General features: G+C 43.8%; 2 protein-coding genes and 1 non-coding gene across 3 annotated transcripts in view; 2 read left to right on the forward strand and 1 right to left on the reverse strand.

Annotated features, from left to right (window-relative positions):
• DDX5 (DEAD-box helicase 5) overlaps positions 1 to 4,008 on the reverse strand; it is a 7,993-nt gene extending 3,985 nt beyond the window's left edge. Inside the window, exons 1-8 of the mRNA XM_083148168.1 lie at positions 3,841 to 4,008; positions 2,417 to 2,579; positions 2,136 to 2,232; positions 1,901 to 2,034; positions 1,751 to 1,816; positions 1,442 to 1,583; positions 1,207 to 1,367; positions 958 to 1,130 (exon numbers count right to left, since the gene is read on the reverse strand). Of these exons, the coding sequence (XP_083004294.1) occupies positions 958 to 1,130; positions 1,207 to 1,367; positions 1,442 to 1,583; positions 1,751 to 1,816; positions 1,901 to 2,034; positions 2,136 to 2,232; positions 2,417 to 2,579; positions 3,841 to 3,881 (977 nt within the window). The 5' untranslated portion in view covers positions 3,882 to 4,008. The remainder of the gene's footprint in view (positions 1 to 957; positions 1,131 to 1,206; positions 1,368 to 1,441; positions 1,584 to 1,750; positions 1,817 to 1,900; positions 2,035 to 2,135; positions 2,233 to 2,416; positions 2,580 to 3,840) is intronic.
• A 332-nt stretch (positions 4,009 to 4,340) lies between these two features.
• On the forward strand, positions 4,341 to 4,732 carry LOC146012836 (small Cajal body-specific RNA 2). The gene has a single exon (XR_014445834.1).
• A 14,839-nt stretch (positions 4,733 to 19,571) lies between these two features.
• Positions 19,572 to 23,129, forward strand: part of CEP95 (centrosomal protein 95) — a 37,979-nt gene continuing 34,421 nt past the window's right edge. The window contains exon 1 of the mRNA XM_083148169.1: positions 19,572 to 19,969. Within this exon, the coding sequence (XP_083004295.1) occupies positions 19,951 to 19,969 (19 nt within the window). The 5' untranslated portion in view covers positions 19,572 to 19,950. The remainder of the gene's footprint in view (positions 19,970 to 23,129) is intronic.

Below are 23,129 nucleotides of genomic sequence, written 5' to 3' on the forward strand. Positions count from 1 at the left end.
TCAAAATGTGGCCAGAAGCAATTATAATCCTTCACTACATAATTAAACCTAAAGTTGACCTATGTACCCAAATAAATAATTTCTCAATAAAGGATTTGCATAGAGGTGCCATGAATAAAAGTGAATCAATATAGCTGATAAAAAACACTGCAATAAGGAATTTAGGCATCCATCTCGTGAATCACCAAAACACTGCCATCTGTTGGCAGCAAGTTAAACCACATCTTTCTCAGAGGGAATCATGTACAATTAGCTCCCTTACTAGCTTTCAAAGCATTTGCTTCCAGCGGGCTTACTAGTCTTACTAGATCCTCCTGTGTGCACTCAATATAGTGAATGCACTATGAAGTATAATTTACTCTACAATTAAAGTTAAACACCATCAGAAATTATGCTAGGTTTATATGTAATAGGAACAATATCCAGTATACACAGAACAGTATGCTGCTCCCAACTAGTCAAGTATACTAGAAAATTAGAGAATCTAAGACTCCTATAATAAAATTAAACATGTAAAGGTTATCAATATAGTGCTTTTAAAACAGGTTAATTTGGCTAATTTTAGCCAACGACCTTATTGTTCTGCTGAGGTCAATGAAAGATATTGTAACACATTTAGTTTGTGTATGCTCAAAATTGGGGAATTGTGGCCACAATTGTTAGGATGTTGGCTACAGCCAATGTTGGTGTGCATAGGACTTAGATCAGGGGTAGCCAACTCCAGTCCTAGAGCTACCAACCGTTAACATTTTCCATGTCTCCTCACAGAATCGCAAGTGAAGTAATTAGCTCCACCTGTGGATCTTTTAAAATGTGCTAGTCAGTACTGAGTGCACCTGCGAGGCGAGCTGGAAAGTGTGAACTGTTGGTAACTCGAGGACTGGAGTTGGCTACCACTGGGTTAGATGTTTAAAAGCATGGGCAATGACCTTGAAGTTTACACTGTATAATACTTACTTTTCATCTTTCTCTCCATCATTGCAGACATCAACAATCTGCAGGATGTTGTGATTAGCGCTCAGTTCCAGTGCTCCAATGTTAATGTGAACGTAATCTTTTAAAAAGTCTTCTGCGAGCTGCCTTACTTCTTTGGGCCATGTTGCACTCCACATAAGGGTTTGCCTGTCAGGCTGAAGATAGAACAATTGGTTAAACTTGCAGTACATCAGCTGAATAGATTGTAAGATTAAATGACAAGATACTCACTCGAATTTGGTCAACGATCTTTCTGATCTGAGGCTCAAAACCCATGTCGAGCATCCTGTCAGCTTCATCAAGCACCAAATATGTACATCTGTTAAGATTGGTTTTTCCAGCTTCCAAGAAGTCTATTAGTCGGCCAGGTGTTGCAATGCAGATTTCAACACCTATTGAAGAAAATATTATGAAGTAACCTCGATAGAGAAGATTGCAGGAGTCTGATCAACAAACGTGAACTCACCTCTTTCTAAATCTCTGATTTGTGGCCCTTTGGGAGCTCCCCCATAAATACAGGTGGACCTTAGACGGCAAGCTCTGCCGTACTCTGCTGCAACTTGTTGTACTTGCTGAGCCAGTTCTCGGGTAGGTGCCAGCACCAGGAGCTGAGGAAAACGTTTTATTCATTAAATACTATTCATTCAGTAGATTGTGCTGTAGTCTGCACTAGACTACAGACCATTTCATAATCTAAACCTGCTCCGGTTTAGTAAATGAACAGTCACTCTTAAAATGTGGCTACACAATGCATCACATCAGAACAGATACTTACAATTGGTCCATCTCCCCTCTGTAGGAATGGTTGGTGGTTGATGTGGACTATGCCTGGAAGCAGGTACTGTGGAAAGAAAGCATCGTCATCACCCTGCCCTTCAACAACATGAAATGAACAAAACATGAACCAAGTATTAAAATTACTTACAGAAAGTGTTTTTCCAGATCCAGTCATTGCAACGCCAACCATATCCAGACCACTAAGTGCTACCGGCCAGCCTTGGCTTTGGATTGGAGTTGGGTCAGTGAAGTTCTGTCTTTTCACTACCTCCATTATGTTTGCTATTTAAAAAAAAAAAAAAAAAAAAAAAAAAATGTCAATTAAAGCTATTTAAAAATAAATAAAAACATTAAACATGCTTAATACAGGTAACCAGGGATACCTGGGAAGTTTGCATCATGAAATTGTGGAATAGGCTTGGGGCAGTTGTGACCACGGACTGTGATCTCCTTACTCCTCCTGTACGCTTCACATTCTGGCTGCAAGGGGAAATAAGAAAAAAAAAAATTAGTTGGCTGTAGAGGGGGGGGGGGGGGGGGGGGGGGGATAAATCAGTTTTACTGCTTATAATGGGAAGTAATTGTGTTCTTCAGAGTATTGCAGTAATGTTCTGCAACAATATATATTTATAGACTGACACAGAACACTGGATTGCCAACTTACCGGTGAGAGTCTTGCCACATCAGGGCTTTCCTGATAGAAGTTCTTCTCAAATTTTGGCAGTGTCTCCAAGTTCCATTTTTTCTTTATCAGTCTCTCTCCAGGGTTGCCAAATTTCCCACCTGGACCACCTCTGTTTCCCCCAAAACGTGGAGCACCACCATATCTGTAATAAAACAAAGCTAGTTATTCAAGCACAACGCTGCTAACCAATGAGCTATTTCTCCTTACATAAAGCCTACAACTAACCCATCCATATACCCTGCTGTCCATGGTTTAACAGTCTGAGAACAGGCAGCGATAGAAGGCAGGATGCAGTAAGGGATGATGTAATGGGCAATGACGCAGTAGGAAGAAATGAGAAATCAGATACCGGCAACTCACGTCTAGCTACGCCTTTCCCAGAAACAATTAGTCCCGGCCAGCACAGAGAAGAACACTGTAAACCAGTCTGGTGGCACACCAGTACATAGTCAGAAATTACACTCAGGCTCAGCCTTTCAACTCATTGTACAGGTACAGTCACTTCCAGCAGTAAAAATAATAATAAATGTACTGGTTCAGTTATCTGGGAAAGAGCCAAAACCGGCAAGAGCGAGAACTGCAGCAGGAATGCATACCAAATGGCTGTGAACCCCTATGCGTCACTGCCAGTAGGCAGGGGTAAGGGAGCAAACACGGGAAAATGATACACTTGTTCAGCCACAAGCAAATACACCTGCTTTAATACAAATTAGAGCGCATAGGTTGCTATAGCCTGTTGTAAGCACAAGACTAAGGGCTTCCTCACATAGTGTTACGCCACATATCTTACTGCGAGTGTGCTGGGGTGATAGGATGATGAAACCCGTGGGCCGGCGCCACATTATAGCGGCAGAGAAGCAGAGCCCCGCCTCAGCATCACCGCCAGGAACAATGGGGGACTGCAGCGGCGGACAAGCACGAACCGGGCATACACCGCATTTTGTTACCTCAACCGCACCAACCCGGGATGAGGCTCACATTATAACCAGCATACTAAGCCCGCCTAAAGAACTAGCACTTTAAGCACGCGCCAGGATACCGGCAACATCGCCGCCCCTCCCCCACAGCTCCGCCATTTTGTGAGAAGACAAAGAGCCGGCATTTTGTTCAGCAGCCGCATGGCGGAACCTCCATTTTACACAAACTCCCAGCACCGCGGGGCTCAATCACCCGCCGGCACCGGCGATCACCCCAACACAGGCACCGCAAACACCCCCTCTCGCTCCCTAGTTACATACACTACGCATCACAGGTGATAATCGGCGTCCCCGCTATACCCTACTAGCATCGCTACAGGAGCACGGAGTAGCACTAATGGATCGGGGCCCGTACACCCCGGTAACGGCCGAGAAAAAAAAAAAAAAAAGCCGTTACAGCCACATAACGGACGCGGGAAAACTCACCCTCTATCACGGCCACGGTCTCTATCGTTGTATCCAGGCATGATGTGTTGGGTTACGGAGAAATCCAGGAGCACAGCCGTAAGGTACAGGGAAGTTACGGAGGATGAGAGCGGGGAGATGTGTGTAGCTCGGCTGCCGGTTATATAGAGAGACAGATGCCGGCAACACGTCCGCAGATGAGGGCGTTGCACGCTGACGTCACATGTATCACTCCGCCAACTTGGGGCGTGGCCCAGCAGGGATAAACGCCATATTTCGTAAGGGCAGGGAACGCCTTGTGACCTGAATAGCCAATATTAACGTCAGTTGTAATTTACTAAATCCCGGAATATGCCAGCGGCGCTTTATTCAAGTGCATGAGTACGGGCAAGAGACTCTAAGTGTGTTTAAAACAATAAAATCGATTATAGTCAACGTTGCAGAGGAGGCGCCGTTCCCTGACAAAAAATGGCGGACGGAGCAGAAGCCGCAGTCACGTGGGCGGTACAATGGTAGCTGAGCAGTATATGAGGGGGAGGCGCATAGATGTTTTTTTGAGACTGAGATGCAGCGAGCGTGTGTGGGTAGAGATTGAGCTCTACGTGCGTGTAAGAGATTTTATATATATATATATATATATATATATATATATATATATATATATAAATTGTATGTGTACGTGCGTGTGCGGTTGCTCTCATCTCTTCTTTTACACATTGATCTTATTTGATCTCCCCGTGTGTTGGCGCCTGCACCGGGGGTGAGATGATAGTACCTATCTGGCTATGCCCCTCTCTGAGGGGCTGTGTGCTCGGATTCTGGCTCTACAGGCTGCTGCTCTGGACATGATGAGTTGATCAGATATACTAAGCTGGTTACCCGGCTTATGAGTATAAATACGATTCTGATCCGAGAGCAGCAGCCGCTGGGCCATGCCGGGGATAGAGGCGCCTTTGTGTGGGTCACTTCGTACAGAGTGTGGCCCGCCAGGCCTCTGTCCTTAGGTTTTTCGTAGGTACCGTTTTTCACAACCACACTGCTGATACTACATTGGAGTTATACCAGCATAATTAAAGCATTTATAGCCTAAACCTTTAGAAAATGCTACCCTATACGACCCCCCCCCCTTGCAAAAAGTACTATTGTGTATGAAATGAGCATTTACTGCAGCTTCTCCCATTTATTATATGCAGCAGAGGCTGGCTTCTTTCACATTCTTTATAAGTTCTAATTCTACCCTGTAGGCCATAAAGGGGAAGGGGACTGTGTGTTGTGGCAGTGCTAATAAAACTGTAGAGGCACTATAGGATGCCACAGGACACTTGCAAGGGGTGCCTTGGGTTGGTGGACTAGGATCAATTCATATTATTTATGGTCAATGTAACAGACAAAACCAGTGCTGATGGCTGCAAATCATAAAGTGTGGACAAACAGAAGCAAATCCTGTCCCTCACCACATAACTGTGATCTCTAAACACATTGCACTTAATTTAATATTTATAGCTGAATTTCTCCATAAGAATTTGGCGTAGGTGACTAAAGCATCAAAATGTTTTCAAGAGTACCATGGTTCAAACAAAGTTTGGGCATCGCTGATACAGGGTATTCAGAAAAGCCTGTGGAGAGAAATAAAGCACTAACCAATCAGCCCCTAACTGTCATTTATTTTAAACACCGCTTGTAACGTGAGAGTCACTGGGCGATGTTGGCTATTTTCTTTCTGTCTAGATCACTTAGAAATTAAGCACAATTCACTCCTGGCCTGGGTAGTGGGTACACCCGATGGCGAAACAGGGTCCCGCGTGTCACCATCGCGGGCTCAGATCTTTAGAACCAAAGATCTTTAGTAACCAAGCAATTGCATGCAAAACATTCGCACAGATTGCTTAGCATTAGGGATGGCCGTCGGTGCCTTAGCCATCAATGGTTTCAATCGATGGCAAAAGTGCAACTAGCCATTGATAGTGTAAAACTACCCAATGGGTGAGCATCAATAGTTTTATTTATCGAAGGTCCTCTATATTGTTTGAGTGTCTGGCCTGTCGGCCAATCAAAACACGTGGACGGTGCTTTGCGGCTGTCGGGGGCAGAGCTATGCTCCGTGTCCTGGCACTTTGAAGAAAAAACAAAAAACATTTGTTTTGCTGGGCCATCGATGTAGGGAAACCATCTGGTTCTCCCCCATCGATGGCAAAAGTATTTGACTTTGGCCATAAGCCATCGATGATTTTGAATCATCGATGACCATCCCTACTTAGCACACATCGCAACGTATTGTTAAAGGATGATCCAGACACTAGGAAGTTTCACCCTTTGAGTGCTAATGTTGCTATAAGGGATGTTCACAATATCTGCTAAAAATGCCAGTGTCGCTTCCGAGACTGTTCTTTAATCAACTTTAATTAATTGACTTCAGATCATATGCCAGCAATAACTAAAGTGATTCATATTCCTCGACTAGGACCAGGGCTATTTTTCAGCAGGCTCCAGCAGTAACTGTGGCCCTTATTCTAGTTCACTCTTTCTGACAAAATATTTCTTAGATGGACAAAACCATATGCACTGCAGGTGAGGCAGGTGTTACTTGTGCAGAGATAATTAGATTTGAGTGGGGTTTTACACCTGCCTCACCTGCAGTGCACATGGTTTTGTCCATCTAAGAAATATTTTGTCAGAAAGAGTGAACTAGAATAAGGGCCACAGTTCCTGCTGGAGCCTGCAGAAAAATAGCCCTGACTAGGACCCTTGTATTTTGAGTGGATATTTTGCACATACCTCACAGCAACTTTGGCAGGCAAAGGATTAAGGAAAATCTTCCTCCCCTAGATCGCTTAGCACACATCTCAATGTTTGTATGCCCCTTTAAAAGCAGAGCGGATAACAGCACTTTATCCCAAAGATGTAGATTTACTAAACAGAAGTAGAAGTAAATTTAAACATGCTTAGTTTTCCATTTAATACTATTGTCGTTTTACATTTTGGGATCAAAATTGCAGAGACTGTGTCACTAATATACCTAGCCCTTTGTCTGAAACAGTCATTTCATTATCCAGTTAAGGATCACCATAGAGTAATGTCCTGTTATCAAATTATTCTGGGCCAGTGGAATGATTGTTACTAGTAAATACATCATTGCTAACTGCGCATGCACAGACCTTTCGGAGCCCTGTCCCTGCGTGTCAGATATGATACATCCCGCCGGTAGGATCTAATTTTACAATGCGATCCTGGGCGGTAACGGGATGCAGTTACAATCCCGGCGTTCAGAATCCCAACGCCGGAATCCCGACCGCCGAAATGCCGACACATTCTCCCTCCGTGGGTGTCAACGACACCCCTGGAGGGAGAATAAATTAGTGTGCCGAGCGTAGCAAGGCACCGGGCCCGCTGCGTGGCGAGCGCAGCGAGCCCGCAAGGGGGGGCGATCCACGTCCCCCCCTTGTCGGCATTTCGGCGGTCGGGATTCTGAACGCCGGGATTCAATACTGAATCCGCGGTAACAACATTGTAAATGCGATCAGTGATAAATGGGCCCATCTACTAGCAAATAGGACTGATGTAGTGAATAGTGAAACCATATTTTGTCTTATTACTTTCTATGGTGTATTAGGTTTGTAATAACCAGTGCAGTTTAGAATATAATATTGAGGAAAATAGATGTAATATCTTTAACATTGTCTAAAATAAGACTGCTTTGAACAAAAAAAAGTCCTTTTTTGCACAGCAAATTGCTTTGAAAATAGTTCCGGCATGCAAGGTACAGACAGATATGTTTTTATACTTTAACATCAACAGTATCTTAACCTGCAGTGTTTGGTAAGTAAAAATTATAATCAGACACTACTGTTCCTCTTTATTACAATGATCAGTTTTTATATATGTAAATCAATGGTATTGTGGATATAAATGTGTGGGAGATTTATCCTTAAAAGAAACAATTGTCAGGCAGTGCTTTTATTTCAGTTGTAAATCGGGGCATAACCAGGGAATAATTCATATGGTTAGTGAGATGCTGTGAATGAAAAGAAATCCTCAGCCTTGAGGATATGAATGTACACCATAAACCACACCCACGTCTTTCACTCTCATCCCCAGTGACTCATTTCCTTGCAAGTTTCTGTCATAATCCATTGTATTTTCATGGATGTTCCTTACTGACAATTAGGGCAAATATACAGCTTTATAAAATCTTTATATTCCTCTCATCTCAAATCCCTAAATAAACTGGCACCAGGTTTCACATTGGCTTTATTACTTGCTTATTACAATGTATTCTGCCCTATGAAATAAGACCAACCAAGTGGAACCTATATCACATTGTAAAGCTGAGAGCATTAGTCAAAAGTCAGGCTTTCAGCATAAGGTATGAGTTTTGCTCTTTGCTTCATTTGTAGTACTGTAAGGCTGGGTTCAAACCAACATAGTGATATATTGGCCGTTCATTTAAATAGCCGACATATCACCTATTGTAAATTCAGCATAAGATATCATGAAATGCATAACATAGGCCCTTATTCTGATCGGTGCGGCCCGATCAGAATATGCGGCCAGGACCGTGCAGGCGAATCCCCGCCTTCCATACGGATCGCCACCTCCGTCCGTACGCGGATATGTGGCGGTCCGCATGAAAGTGGACGGGGATACGCCTCCTCCATCTTGGGAGCAGCCCCTGCATTCGATGGTCGCCGAACATCGAATGCAGGGCCGCACGCTCCACCAGCGCCCACCACCCTAGACCACACGGACACTTGTCCGTATGAAATCATGTATGGGGGCGGGCAGCTGACATCCGGCGATGTCAGATGCCCGCCCCCTACACATGCGTCAAGGCTTCATTACCATGCATACGCCCTGCATTTGCATGGGAACGCCCATGAAACGCGGGGCGTATGCATAGGGTAATGAGGCTAAGTAGCCCTTCACGCCCCTCTCCGCCCCCTGTGCGGCGTCGAAAGAATCCGTTCTGCGAAACCGCTTGCACATGCGCAGAGTGACCTCTGCACATGCGCAGTAGAAAACCATCGGCGGTACGACCGCATGCGGAAAAATCCGCACCGATCAGAATAAGGGCCATAGAGAGTGCATGCTGTAATTATTGCTGTCTCCGGGATGAAAGCACAAAGCAGAGGCAGAACTCTGGGAGGCAATGGAGTCATCTGCCGCCGGGCTCCTGCTCCCAAGGGGGCACCTCTCCTACCCTGCAAGTTTGAATCAGTTAATTGAAAGCCATTGATATCAATTCTGTGGCTCCCAGCAGGACCATAGAAGTCACAGTTTCTTTATTTTTAAACATAATATACATAACGTACATATATATATATATATATATATATACTGTATGTAAGGTGCAGTGTGTGTGTGTTTGTGGGGGGGGGACCAATATTTATCTTGCCTCCGGGCAACTGGGATGAACTTACGCCACTGGCACAAAGGCTGTAAATGTCACATCTGCCCATTATGATAACCATTGTCAAATAAAACAAGGACATGGAAGACAAAATAAATGCAGATATGATACACCTGTGTGCTGTAGAGTGGCATTCATTTTCTTCCCTCCTCCTGGTGAAATAAGTTTATCCAACACATAGGGGCCCATTTAGTAAGGTCCGCATATACAGTGCAATCTGGGGGGATTTTACCGCCCAGGATTGCATTGCAATATCTGATAGAAGCCTGTCCCTGCGATGCACTCAGCCGTGTGGTCTGTATGTGCGATCAGCGCTGACTCCTTGTTGACCGCATGGTTAGTGCTGCCCGGCTGGAACTGTGGTAATTAGCCATAGGCTACAATAAGCTACCGTTATTCTTAATATCACATTCTGGATACTGGTACAGTAGGCAGCATAAGCATCCCCCATAGAAACTTATGGGGGATGCGGCAGCGAGCAGGACAGGAGGGATTGCAGCAGGTATTGGAGATTCCTGCTGCGATACCTCCTAGATACATTCTGAAAGGTACTTAATATTTTTAGCTAATCCCCAAAGCAGGTGTTTTGGGGGAATTGGCCACTAATATTCAATGGTAAATGGGGCCCATAGCTACAGTATTCATCCCACCAGTGATTTCTTTGTGGTGGTCAAGTGAGTGATGTCATAAATAGGATCATCACATTGATCTCTTTCCACACACATGGTTTCCTGAAATTAACAAATCTAGAGTATAGAGATGACCCACTATTTCAGTCAGAAATGATGTCTTTCATACATTGCTTTCAAGAGAAGGTATGAAAAGTGGCAAGCATAGTGCCCAAATGAAAAGGAGACTTTTGTGTACCGGGGTTGTATCTAATCGCAGTGTTTGCCAATGGTGTGGTGTTTTTACCAATTGCGCAAGTGTAGTGAATGGCTTCGCCTCAGTTTCTTCATTCCTGGAAAGTTGTTTTGTGTGTTCAGATGCATGATGGATTCCTCCAGATCAGTGCAAAGAGCTGTTATCCAATTTATTTGCTCAGAAGGCGAGCATGCTTCAGATATTTATAGCAGGATGAAGGCGTTATACAGAGATCAGTGTCCTGCACTGTGCACCATATTCCGGTGGTGTCAGCGTTATGAGGCGGGATGTTAAAGCATCACAAACTTGCCACAGTTTGCTGAGGGACAAGTTGGACCTGATCTCCCCGGGAGGATTGCATGTGATTTGGCACTCCATGTGCCATTATTTACATGCGATAAAATGCATGCAATTTATCGCATGTAAAGGACTTCCGGTGAGCTGCCGGAGGAGAGGAAATTTGATAACAGCCATTCAGAAAAATGCGGGCCACTGGTTGGCTGAGAGTCAGCGGCACCCATTCTTTGAAATTGGGAGTTATCAAATTGTGTACCGAAGGCAAAGATTGGGGAGTTTCCTTCCCTTCACTGCAGGCTGTAGGTGGCTGACACCCACCCACAGATCGCATGTGATACATCACGGGTGCGAAAAAGCACCCGCGGTGTGTCACTGATGCATCCGATCTGACAGATCATAAGCGCTTCACATATGATCTGTAGGCTCTGGACTCATCAGACCGGATGTCAAACACATACTATTTGGCCTATTTTCATCCAATATATCAACCTGATCCAATGAAATCAGATGAAAACAGGTCGAATCGGACCTGTGTATGGGGGCCTTAAGACTTCATAGGCCTAATTCAGACTGGATTGCAAAACACTTGTAACGTGCAGTGTAAAAATTAAACAGCCAGTGAACAGAAACAAAATAACTCACCCAAATCTAGCTTTGCACAAGTTTAATTTGCGCAACCTGCACTGCAGCATAGTTTTGTCCATTAAAGAAAAAAATTGCATTGCGAACCACAATAATCTGAATTAGGCCCTATACTTGATGTGCAGGTGATTGCAATTTATTGAATACAATTTTCTGCAAAAACGGATACAGCAAATTTCACTTGTGCTGTTTAGAGTATAAGCTGCACAATATTGCTCCTTGCTAAATATTGTAAGTGGTGTATGTTAGTTTCAAAATGTTTCCTTATTCTGTATGTACTGTGTAATATCACTTATGATGTTCTGTACACTGGGTGTAAATCTCAATTGGTGTTTTATTTATGTGAGCAACTGCACATAACTTGTCTTGTGTTGAGCGATGGCTGTAGTCCTCAGCATCTTCTCTTACCCTATGGGCAAATTTAATTGTTTTCATGGGTGGCTCTTTCTGTCGGATGCCAGACGGAGAAATTCAATTGTTGCTCCATTCGGGCGCAACCAGCTACTGGCGTTTCTGCACAATGTCTCCTGAGCTGGCGAACATAAATGTATGAAAAGTGACCTGTTTAGATCTGGGTTTCTTTAGAAATTGGAAACATCGTATGACTTGGACCTGTTTTGTTTCTATAGTTCTATTACCATCAGCATTTATTTCCAATCACTTTTGCCCACTTTACCATGCACTCTTCTGAGTGAAATGCACCTGCAATCAGAAGGGAGGGACTCAAAACTGTGCAAATTTAATGTTTGTGGTCAATTTGTCATTGTGCAACAATGACTGAGTATTTGAAAGGGAATAAGTCCTAGGCACACCCTTATTAATGAGGGCAAACACATTGCGTTGCCTCCATCATGATGCAGCTCCATCCCAAGTTAAAAAATATAAAAAGTGGGAAGGTATGGAAAGGTCAATAATCACATTTTGTGCAGGATGTATAAATATGTCCTAATATTTCAGATCCATCAGTCAAGGCAGGTGAGGCTTTCTCTTGCCCATCTATACTCCCAATAATTCTTATGCAGAGAAGCAGTCAAAGGGACATGGCTCTGAAACTGGAAAACATGTGTAATGATCAGTGTTTTTATGCTGATTTCTAAGAGGATTAATAATCTATAGAATATACAACTATGGGGCTGATTCAGAGATGGAAGCAAATCCTGTCACAACTGTATTTACATATACAACAGAAATGCAAACATCTGCAAATATCGAAGCTGTTTAGATTTGTACTGAGATATCCACAGTTGGTGTCTCAAATCCTCCACTAGTGTGCAAGGACATCTTTCTGGGAATATCAGACACACCATGAAACATCTAAGCCACCCTATGGTTTCTCAAAATGTCCTTCAGAAGTGAGCTACCTGAGAAAGTTTAACTGTGTATATAGACAGGCTCAAACATGCCCAAGAAACAGTCACAACATGCTTGCATTTGAGTACCCATACCTCTGTAACCTCCCTCAACCTCCTCCAGTCACACTGCATTCAGGTCAACATTTTGCCCACCGCTGGTAATCTAACTCAGGGGCCTGCTGCTAGATGTAACCATAGAGTTGACTCTCTCTCAATGCTGCCCATAGTACATAGTAGAGTTGGATTGTTGCCTACCGTGCAGTCAAGTTGACCTGTAGCCTAAAAACGCTATTATAGGTTATCATATATATGATAAAAGGTGTACTCTGCTGTTCACCTCTATGGTAGGGAATTCAACAGTTGTGTGCATCAGCAGCCACTACATGGTGCCCAATGGAGCAATTCAACTGTTATTCTGTTCAACAAACAGTTGCCAGTGCTGACATTACTGTTATGTTGTTTGTCATTTTAACTGGTCTGGTATCTAGTCCTGTGCATAAGATAATCATGTGTAAAATAACACTATTATAAAACTGTTATGCTATCAGGACCTATTTTAAAATCTTAAGGTGCGTACCCACGGATAAATTTGGCCAACGATTTAATCTAGTTAATGATTTACTCTGAACTCCTGCACAAACGATTTGGTGTCAAATAATGAACGATTGAGCAAACGATTACACATGAACGATTGATATTTAACGATGGTGGAGGGAGAGGGAACCAGTCAATTAGCCTTACCAAATCGTTCATCGTGCATACGCATGAAATGATTGGTACACATCGCTAGCAATTGGTCTATGATCTTTCTAAATGCAGGAAAGATCATCGACCTCTACCAACGACCGGCGGGCATGCGCATCGTCCGATATATCGTTCATACACACGGAACGATTTGAGCTATTGGTCGTTTCAATCGGTCGGGAACGGCCAGATATTTTGCCAAATCTATCCGTGTGCACGCACCTTTACTCTGGAGTGCTGTTAGCCCACCCATACATTTTCTGCTCTGTAGTAGTGGAGGTGGGAGTGGCATCTGGCACACTGCACTGAATCAGACTCCATAAGAGAAGGAGCTGCTGAGGTAATGTCCAGCAGCCTTACTCCTCCATACAGGTGTAGCAGGAGGGGGAAGGCACACCACACAGACCTCGAGGAGCAGCAGGAGACTCGGAGTTGGACGGCGACAGAAGAGTGCTGCGGCAGGTGCCCCCCTAATCCAGCGGCCAGGTCGCATGACCCCCTAGCCCCCCAGTTACGGCCCTGATGCTATATACACTAGACGACAGGTAAACGATGCAATATCATCAACAATTTCCCTTGAACTCCCAGACAAACAATATGGGGGGTTTTCAGACTTGATCGCTACTGTTCGAATTTGCAGGGACCTCTAGTCAGATAAAATCTTTTTTTTTTTTGACTGAGCGCAGATCCTGCTAACAGGTCCAATATTCTGCAGTTCTAAATGGATCATCAGTCTTTACAAAAGAAAAACCACAAGAAATGTATAAAACAATGCAAGCTGGAGATGGAATAATGGGGTAGATGTACAAAGCAGTGATAAGTGAGGAGAAGCGAAAAAGTGCCTGGTACTTTATCACCGGCTAATCAGCTCCTGGCTGCTAAGTTACAGGCTGGGTTTAAAAAGGACAGTTAGGAGCTGATTGGCCGGTGATAAAGTACAATGCACTTTTGGGCAGATTTATTAAAGTCGGTGAAGTATTGGGGTCTTAGTTTCCAAAAATGCAGAAGAGTATATACAAGATAACATTGCCTCCGCTCTGATGGTAGTGAGGAAATAATGTAGAACCTGGACCAAGTTTCCCCTGACTCTAATAGGACAGGTTAACTTGGTCAAGATGATTATCCTCCCTAAGTTATTATACATATTTCAACACTCACCAATATATATATAAAAGATGAGCACTTCAGGAAATGAAATAGTGTTATTTCCTCCTTTCTGTGGCGGAACAAACGCCCTAGAATTAAAATGGCCACTCTATGGAGGGATAGAGAAAGGGGAGGGCTTGCACTTTCGAACTTTAAGATGTACTATTGGGCGGTTCAATTGGTACACCTATGCTCATGGCTAAGGGAGGAAGAACCTATGATAGAACTGAAGAAGCTGGTAGAGTGTACAGACCCCGGGATTACACCATTGCAAATGCTGCTCCGAGAGGGAAACTGTCAAAAGCTTCCCCCAATCGTAGCACAAGCTATAAAAATATGGAGGGGGATATGTAAGAAGGACACTTATGAGGGGATAGACCCAGACTCAGCCATCTTTTCCCTACCCTTAATGCAGGAGATTAAGAAACAGGAGACCGGGAGAATATGGGCTAGATTCGGGGTATCATCACTAGGACAAATATATCGTAACAATATCTTTAAATCATTTGAACAACTTCAGCAAGAATTTAATATACCTAGGACACTATTTTATAGTGTTTTGCAGCTAAGAAGTGCAATTGCCCAACTAAGCAGAGGAAAAGAGGGGTATTTGGAAGATGCCCCAGTAAAGATATTTGTAAAAAAATTAGCCCCGGGGAAAAGAACTGCAAAAGTTCATGGTTATCTAGTATCTATGGAGGAAGAGGAGGGTTATTGTATCTGCGACAAAAATGGGACGAGGATATTGGGGGGATAGATGAGGAAAGATGGAGGGTGGCTTTAGCAGCGCCCAAAAAAGCCACCAACTCTATACGAATTCAACAAGTGCAGTATAATATACTTCACAGGATATACATAACGCCGGTAAAATTGAAAAGGTTTAGTGGGGCGAATTCTGATCTGTGTCCCAAATGTGGGGACAATAAAGGTACATTCAGGCATTTGATCTGGGAGTGTAGCACGGTGAATGACTTTTGGGAACAGATATTCCGGGCCATGGTGAATTTAGGGGTACCAATGGATGTCATCACGGAGCGTAATGTAGTCTTAGGAGTCTGGCTAAAGAGGAGATCCCAAGGGAGGTGGGTGTATTGGCCGGGAATTTATCGGCAATAGCCAAGGTGGTTATAGCCAGACATTGGCTTGCACAAAAAGGCCCTGACTTCTCAGAATGGGTAAATTTAGTGAATGTTTCATATGAGCACGAGAAATATGTATATGCCTCACGTGGCGCGAGTAAAAAATTTCACAACATATAGAAGAGATGGCAACAATCAGAGCTGTTTCGGGTGAATTAAAGTGCCATAGGCAACATGCCTATGGGAGACGATAAAATGCACATGTCACTACAGAGAAAGTATACGAAGTAAAAGGCAATATGCTCTTATAATCACAATTGCTCGTCTCTTTTTTTTTTTTTTTTCCTCCTCTTTACATGTTCTTGGTTTTCTTTAGGCACAAGTAATTATTTAAAATATATATACTCATATAGAATACAGAATTGTGTAATAATTAGATTATAAAATTAGGTAATAGAAATGTGTGGATATTAAGTCACAGCGGAAGGAAAAGGAAAGGGTAGACTAACTTAGAAGGATATATAGGACATGTACAACTTAGTGCAACAATGTCACAAAGGTGATAAAAGGTAGAGAAGTCAGGGCAAAAGGAATAACTAACGGTGCAAGTTAAAATAGTAAAAGTAGACAAAAATAAGTGCTCATGGGGCCCGGAGGTAGTGCTAGAGTTATAATTGCGAAAGGGAAAATAGTGTAGAATATGATCAAACTGTAGTAGAAATAAGAGGGGGGGGGGGGGGGTGATGTACCATGTATGTGTGGATAAGGAAATGGTAACAAACTGTGGGCCTTATTCTGGTCGGTGCGGCCGGATCCGATTATGCGGCCAGGACCGTGCGTGCGAAACCCCGCCTTCCATACGGATCGCCAACTCCGTCCGTACGCGGCAAGAAGCTGGCCGAACGGACCGCACGTGTATTTTACACAGAATACGCCTCCTCCATCTAAGGGAACCTCCCCCATCATTCGATGGTCGCAGACCATCGGCTGCAGGACCGAGTGCTCCACCAGCTCCCGCAACCTCAGACCACACGGACATTTCTCCGTGCAAAAGCAGGGATCTGGGCGGGCAACTGACATCCGGCGATGTCATATGTCCGCCCCCTACACGTGCGTCACGGCCGCATTACCATACGTACGCCTAGCGTTTGCATGGGAACGCCCATGAAACGCGGGGTGTATGCATATGGTAATGAGCCCAAATAGCCCTTCACGCCCCTCTCCACCCCCTGTTCGGAGTGTTCACATATCATGCGGGATTTGGCCGTACGCCCCGCTCGCACATGCACTGAGACGCCTCTGCACATGCGCAGACACAAAACATCGGCGGGCCGAACGCACCGACCAGAATAAGGCCCTGTATCTGTACCAACATTGTGGTAAATGATGTATGTAATTTTAAAGTATTGGATGATCATTTTTTTGTATATGTGAAGTCTTGATTAAAAAAAAAAAGTCGGTGAAGTAATAAAGTGGTTGGTACATGGGGGTTATTCTGGTTCACTCTTTCTGGCAAATTCCTTCTCAAATGGACAAAACCATGTTCACTGCAGGTGGGGTAGATGTTACTTGTGCAGGGAGGGTTAGATTCAAAGTGAGATCTATATTGCAGTGTAAAAATAAAGCAGCCAGTATTTTCCCTGCACAAAAACAAAATAACTCACCCAAATCTAATTATCTCTGCACATTTTACATCTGCCCCCCTGCAGTGCTCATGGTTTTGTCCATTTAAGAAGGAATTTGCCAGAATAATGCCCTTTATCACTTGTCAATCTGGTCCTAATAGTTATTTTTGAAACCCAGTCTGTTAAATGACAGTTGGGACCTGATTGGCCAGTGATAAAGTACTAGCCACTTTATCACTTCATCTAGTTGGATAAATCTGCCCCTGAATAACTTTTTCTCCCTTATCACTGCATCATACATCTACCAATGTGTTCATTTAAATATTCCACTATCACAATCAATTACATAAAATAAATATATACTGTAACCTTTTAAAACATAGCCAGTATCTGGCGGCCGGCATCTGACCAATCAGATAGTTGCCGCCCACACAGATTGAGAACCCACCCTGTCTGCAAATGACTTGCGAAAATATCGCCAATCGGCGGCTGCCTAAAAATACATACGCAATTCACTCACCCTCTAATGATTTTCCCAGTCTGTGCAAGTGTGCGTAACTCTGGCCCTTCCACAGCTCTGCGACAGAGACAGGCTGACCAAGGCCAGAGCTGATGTCACTGTCTCTGAAAATACCTGGGCATGCCTGAGTTTTTCCTGACACCCCCAGAAAATGGCAGGTTACAACCCCCAAAATGAGGCTTCCTGAAAAAGTTGCGAGGGGATTCAGAAAAAAATAATTGCTATTTGGCCATGTCCATGCACACTACGATCTATAATCCTGCAGTCATTTGATAATCTGTCATCTTGCGAATTCAGTCTGAATAACCCTCATAGTGCGTACACACTGCAATCTTGTAAAAGACCTAATGATATATTGTCAGTGGCCACATCCAAGAGTACAGTATACTGTCGTTGACAATATCCTCAGATTAATCTGCATGCACGACCAACCAGAAGATGTCTCTAATGACCGTGGAAACATGCATGTAGTGCATACCTACTGGATGATTTGACATTTTGTCAGAATATCCTATATTGTTCAAAAAGTTGTCTATTATGTAGGGGCCTTTATATAGTGAAAAGCTACATCCAGTGGGGACATAAGGGTATTAAGCTAAGGGGGTGATTCTGGTTGACGCGGTAACCTGCAAAACTCGCAGCTTACCGAGTCCTTGTAACGCCGTCCCGGCGAATCAATGCCCCTCCCCCTGCCGCCGTTTTCTCTTGCAACCATGCAAGGGCATCTGTCATGAGGACACATCCCCTCGCATGTGCCCAAAGCAGGGGAATCATTCGATGCCGTGGCACCCAGTACCATAGGACTCTTGCAGGGGTGCCTCGAGTTGAAGGTGCAGGATCAATTCAAATTATTTATGGATAATGTAATGGCCAAAAGCAGTGCTTGTGTATTCCAGTAATAACATATGTAGAAAAACAGAAGCAAATCTGGTCCCTCACCACATAACTGAGAAAGACATATAAACATAATTTACTTAATTTAGTTTTTATTTAAAAATTTCTCAATAAGGGGCCCATTTATCATGTAATATTTGCAGCTAAATCCACAAAAACGGGTTAGCCGCAAATATTAAGTATCACCTGAATGTATGTAGGAGGGACCGCAGCAGGAATCTCCAATCCCTGCTACAATCCTTGCTGCACCACCGCCGGCCGCATCCACCATAGGTTTCTATGGGGGATGCAAAGCTGCCGATGTTGATCATCGCTTCGGGTCCCCAGGCTATTGCCATTCTGAGATGACGGCAGCCAATTGTAGCCTATGGGCTTCACACCGCACTGCCGCGGGGTCAGCATGGTCGGCAGGAGATTAGCGATAACCGCACATGCATAGACACCCCTGCACTCGGCTTAGCACATTGTGGGGACGGGCTCCTTTCGGAGCGCTGTCCCTGCTTGTGGGGGAATGATACATCCTCATAATAGGATCGCATATTACAATACGATCCTGGGAGGTAATATTCTGCCCAGATTAATAAATAGACCTGTAACAAATTTATGGCCGAGAGGTGCCATAAACAATTCTGATACTCTAGGGCGCCGTAGTTCCAAAAAGCTTGGGAACCACTGATTTATACTAAAAGTACAGTCGATCTGAGCAATGCTGGCATTTTATTTTGAAGCTCACAGCGACAATGGCAGTCAATGGGTTAAACTAATTTCTGCCTAGAAAAGTATTGGTCTGGGGATTCTATAGTAAAGTCTGTATTTGGGCTAGTGTGCATTGTAAAGTCTCCAGATATATGAGTGACCTGTACTGTCTGTAATACACTTTTACAACTCTAAACACTTTAAAGTCCCTTTACTGCAAAACGTATTTGGTGCTGCTGCAGGGGTATTGTACAGATTATCATCATTAGAATGTTCTCTGTATAGTCCAGACTCCAGCTGCAATATGGTGCTCATGTTCCGATCGGTCATGTGCAACGCCTTCTCCAGCTCTGTATTACATATATTGTTATTGTAAAGGTACTGTTGTGTAACCGTCCCCTAGTTACAGCAACAGTTGGTCCTGCCCTTTACGTCACCTCCATCAGTTCCGGCACGGCCCCGCCCCTTTTTGGTGCCTTTGTTTAATGGGAACGTCACGTCAGGACTACATTTTGGCGGAGGCATACCGTTACTAGGAATTGACGCATCACGATTTCCCACTTCGGTACCGGGGCACATTTTTTAACTACTGACAAACTGGGTTCCCCAAGGCCGAGTTCCGGACCCGGGCCACAGGCGGAGAGCTGAAATTCACCTGGTTAGCTAAAGGTGTTATGACATCATATCCGGAAGTAACAGCCATGGATAAGACAGCCAATCACAGATCACTGGCAGTTTAAATGCCCTGAGCTGCTGTGTCTATCTTGGTGACAGAGGGTAAAGGGCCGGGGCAATTTGAAACTTATCATCACCTGGGGTTGGGGGCCTTGAAGATCTGGCCAACAGGCGGCTTCTCCAGGTCACGATGGGCACACAGGAGACAGGTCAGTACGACTGCTGTTATCCCTTATTTACTCCACATTATTGGCACCCATCAAAGATCAGGAATACCCTGGGATAGGGAAAGCCAATGTGACCTGGTTCTGTTAAGGGGCTGCTGTTACTAGACCCTTATTATTGTGGCACAATAACTGCAGCCTCTATGAGGTTAAAAATGGAACAATCCTGTATAATAACGTTGTCAGCCACATCTTCTGATAGAAGAGGTGGGTTACAGCCCAGAATTAACCCATAAGTGTGCTTCTGAGCCTGGTCTCTTCATAATAACGCAGCATCCTTGTGTTTGGTTTCTTATAGTATGGCCACTGTCTTTGGGACCGGTGTAGTAAGCCTTGGTGAGTGATAGCATACATGAAGTCAATAGCGATACTGCTCTATTGGCCATCTGTCATGGTCTGCCGAGTTGATGTCGCTAGCAACCACAGGCAACCGCAAATTGTGGGTACACGCTAGACTACTTGCCAATCTGATTTATCTGGAAACAAACTATCATCCCAATACGTGTTTTACTTTAAAGTGACTGGTACATTATATCTCTCCACTTTATCACTCTCCAAGGCTTAGTACATCTCCTTAGTAATCATTTTTTAATATATATATATATATATATATATATATATATATATATATATATATATATATATATATATATATATATATATATATATATATAATATTCTCGTGGCAAATGGTTTTCCACGAATTATTGAGGACCGTACAATTCGATAATGCAAATTAACTCACATTAAAAATACAATGGCATTATATCACGCTGCGAATAGAAAATAATAAAAACAAATCACTCTTTGTTAAAGGAATTGGTTTATGCAAATTTAACACCATTTGGACCTACTCGCATTTAATAGGTTTGATCCCAAAAATGTGCTCATTCAATTTAGTCCCTGTTCCAGGAAGCTGAACATCTATATTCCTTACCACATGTACACTAGGGTGAATTTTTGTTAATAGCCAATTAATCCATTTGTAGTTTATGAAGTTTATAATTGAGTACTGGAAGAAACCTATACAAACAAAAGAGCATATAAATCTCACATATTTGGGGTCTTATGTGGGGTACACACCAGGACGATATGGCCCAAAACTAGTAAATTTAGATACAATCTTGACCGATTGTATGTAAATCGGGCATGTTTTGGGCCATTTCAGTTTTCTTTTGATGCAATCCCAATCCGATGTGCGGCCCCGCGGGTCGGTCTTTTCTGAGATCCTACCTGCTGCAGGTAGGATCTCGGAACCGACCGTTGCAGTGGGTGGGGGTCGTGATCGGATCGCATCAGCTGCATTTTCACGGAGTGTCGGCGTCACCGTCAGCTCGTGAGCGGGTCCTACATTCCTGTGACGACCCGCTCACAAGCACCATCCTGGTGTGTACCGGGCATAAGGGCCAGATGTACTAAGCTTAAAAAAAAAAAAAAAAGCTTCAAAAGTGATAAACAGCCAGCCAATCAGCTACTACCTGCCATGTCACAAACTGTGTTTGAAAAATGTCAGGCAGGAGCTGGTTGTTTATCACTCTCCATTTTATCACTTTTGAAGCTTAGTACATCTGGCCCTTAGTGGCACTCAAACCCAAGAACTCAATGCTGTGAGGCAGCGTTTTCTAATTCCTACACAAAAACCTACATTTCTTCCCACATCATGGACAACAAAATGCTTTTATTTTATGTTGTCCATATTTTACATGGTGATGGGACAATTGTGTTTTGGGAAATAGAATTTTGTTGATGGAGATATATATCTATATCTATCTATGAGTAGCTACCCGACACTCCTTTTGTAGATGAATTAATGCTGAGGTGCCATCCAAAAAGACCATGCAGGTCTTAACATAGATCAGTGATAGGTGGCAGCACTCAAACAGGCCTGCAAAAATAGAAGCAAGATCCTTTTATCCGATCCTACAGCGTTACGGCATTAGAACCCCGTCATCAGGGACACAAAGTGACAAATGATCAATGCACACTGAGTCACTTTCAAAATCGCCACCCCCTGTGCAGACCCGATAGTTTAATCACTCAAACTTCACCACTGAAGAAATCGGGACGCCGATGTTAGCCTGCTGCAGCCAACTTGTGCGGGCGGACCCTCTCACTGCCCACTCGTTTCCCTGTCATAGCGTCAGCGGCTCACCATGCGCTCCAACAAACCAGGTGCACATCATCCAGCCGTGCCCAGAAGTGAGTGACTCCCAATACCGGTCACTATGGAAACAATATACAATAAGGCATCACATCAAACAAAGAAAATATACAAAATGTTTAAACAGCAATTTAAAATCAATAGACTGGGTCAGCAGGTAAATCACCTCTAACTATTAAAGTTAAGTCAAATGAGACTGAGGAAACTTTTATTATAGCAAAACTCAGCTATAAACAAATGCATAGATAGATGAGACTAGAATTAGCTAATTAGTGCGCTCCCGTTCACTCAACGTTTCCACCTCCGCTGGTTCTTTTCAGTGAGGTGGAAACAGCGAGTGAGGCCATCAAAACGTCGGGGCTCACCACAAAATGCAGCGGGCTTGCTGCATTTGTGGCGAACTTCGCTGATTAGGGGAAGCAAGTATTTCCCCGGAACAAATACAGCGAGGGGGTATGTCGGTGAGGATGGCTTTGTTTTTGGTGATCCTCGCCCATAACAAGCCATCCTAGCTGCGCAGACCCGGCGGGATTGAATACTGCCCAAAATGTATATTGTTAAACTTTAAGTACCCATATCTAGAGTGGTAGATCTTTTGCTATGCAAGAGTTGAGAACCTGGGTTATAGTGCTGGCAATCTGGTTCCCACCTCTTTGATGCATCCCGGGTCATGACCAGGGTTATTGCTGGGTCGGCTGCACTACCTGAAAGGTTGCTGATTTGGTTGGGTCAGCAGCGCTTTGAGATAGGACTCTTTGAGATGATCTAGTGTCAGTTGCCATGACGCATCAGCTATGACCCTTGTTGAGTATTCTGTGTTTGAGGCAGGGCTTCAGTGTGGGATGTTGGCTATTACAGCTGTGTGTGTGTGTGTGTGTGTGTGTGTAACCTCTTTGTACTATTTCCGCAAAGTATACATTTCTATAGTATGACCAATGAAAATAAGTTCATAAAAGGGTGGTAGACTACATTCTGTATATCACT

Source organism: Crinia signifera, chromosome 6 (assembly GCF_055691185.1).
Source record: "Crinia signifera chromosome 6, ASM5569118v1, whole genome shotgun sequence".
NCBI lineage: Eukaryota > Metazoa > Chordata > Amphibia > Anura > Myobatrachidae > Crinia > Crinia signifera.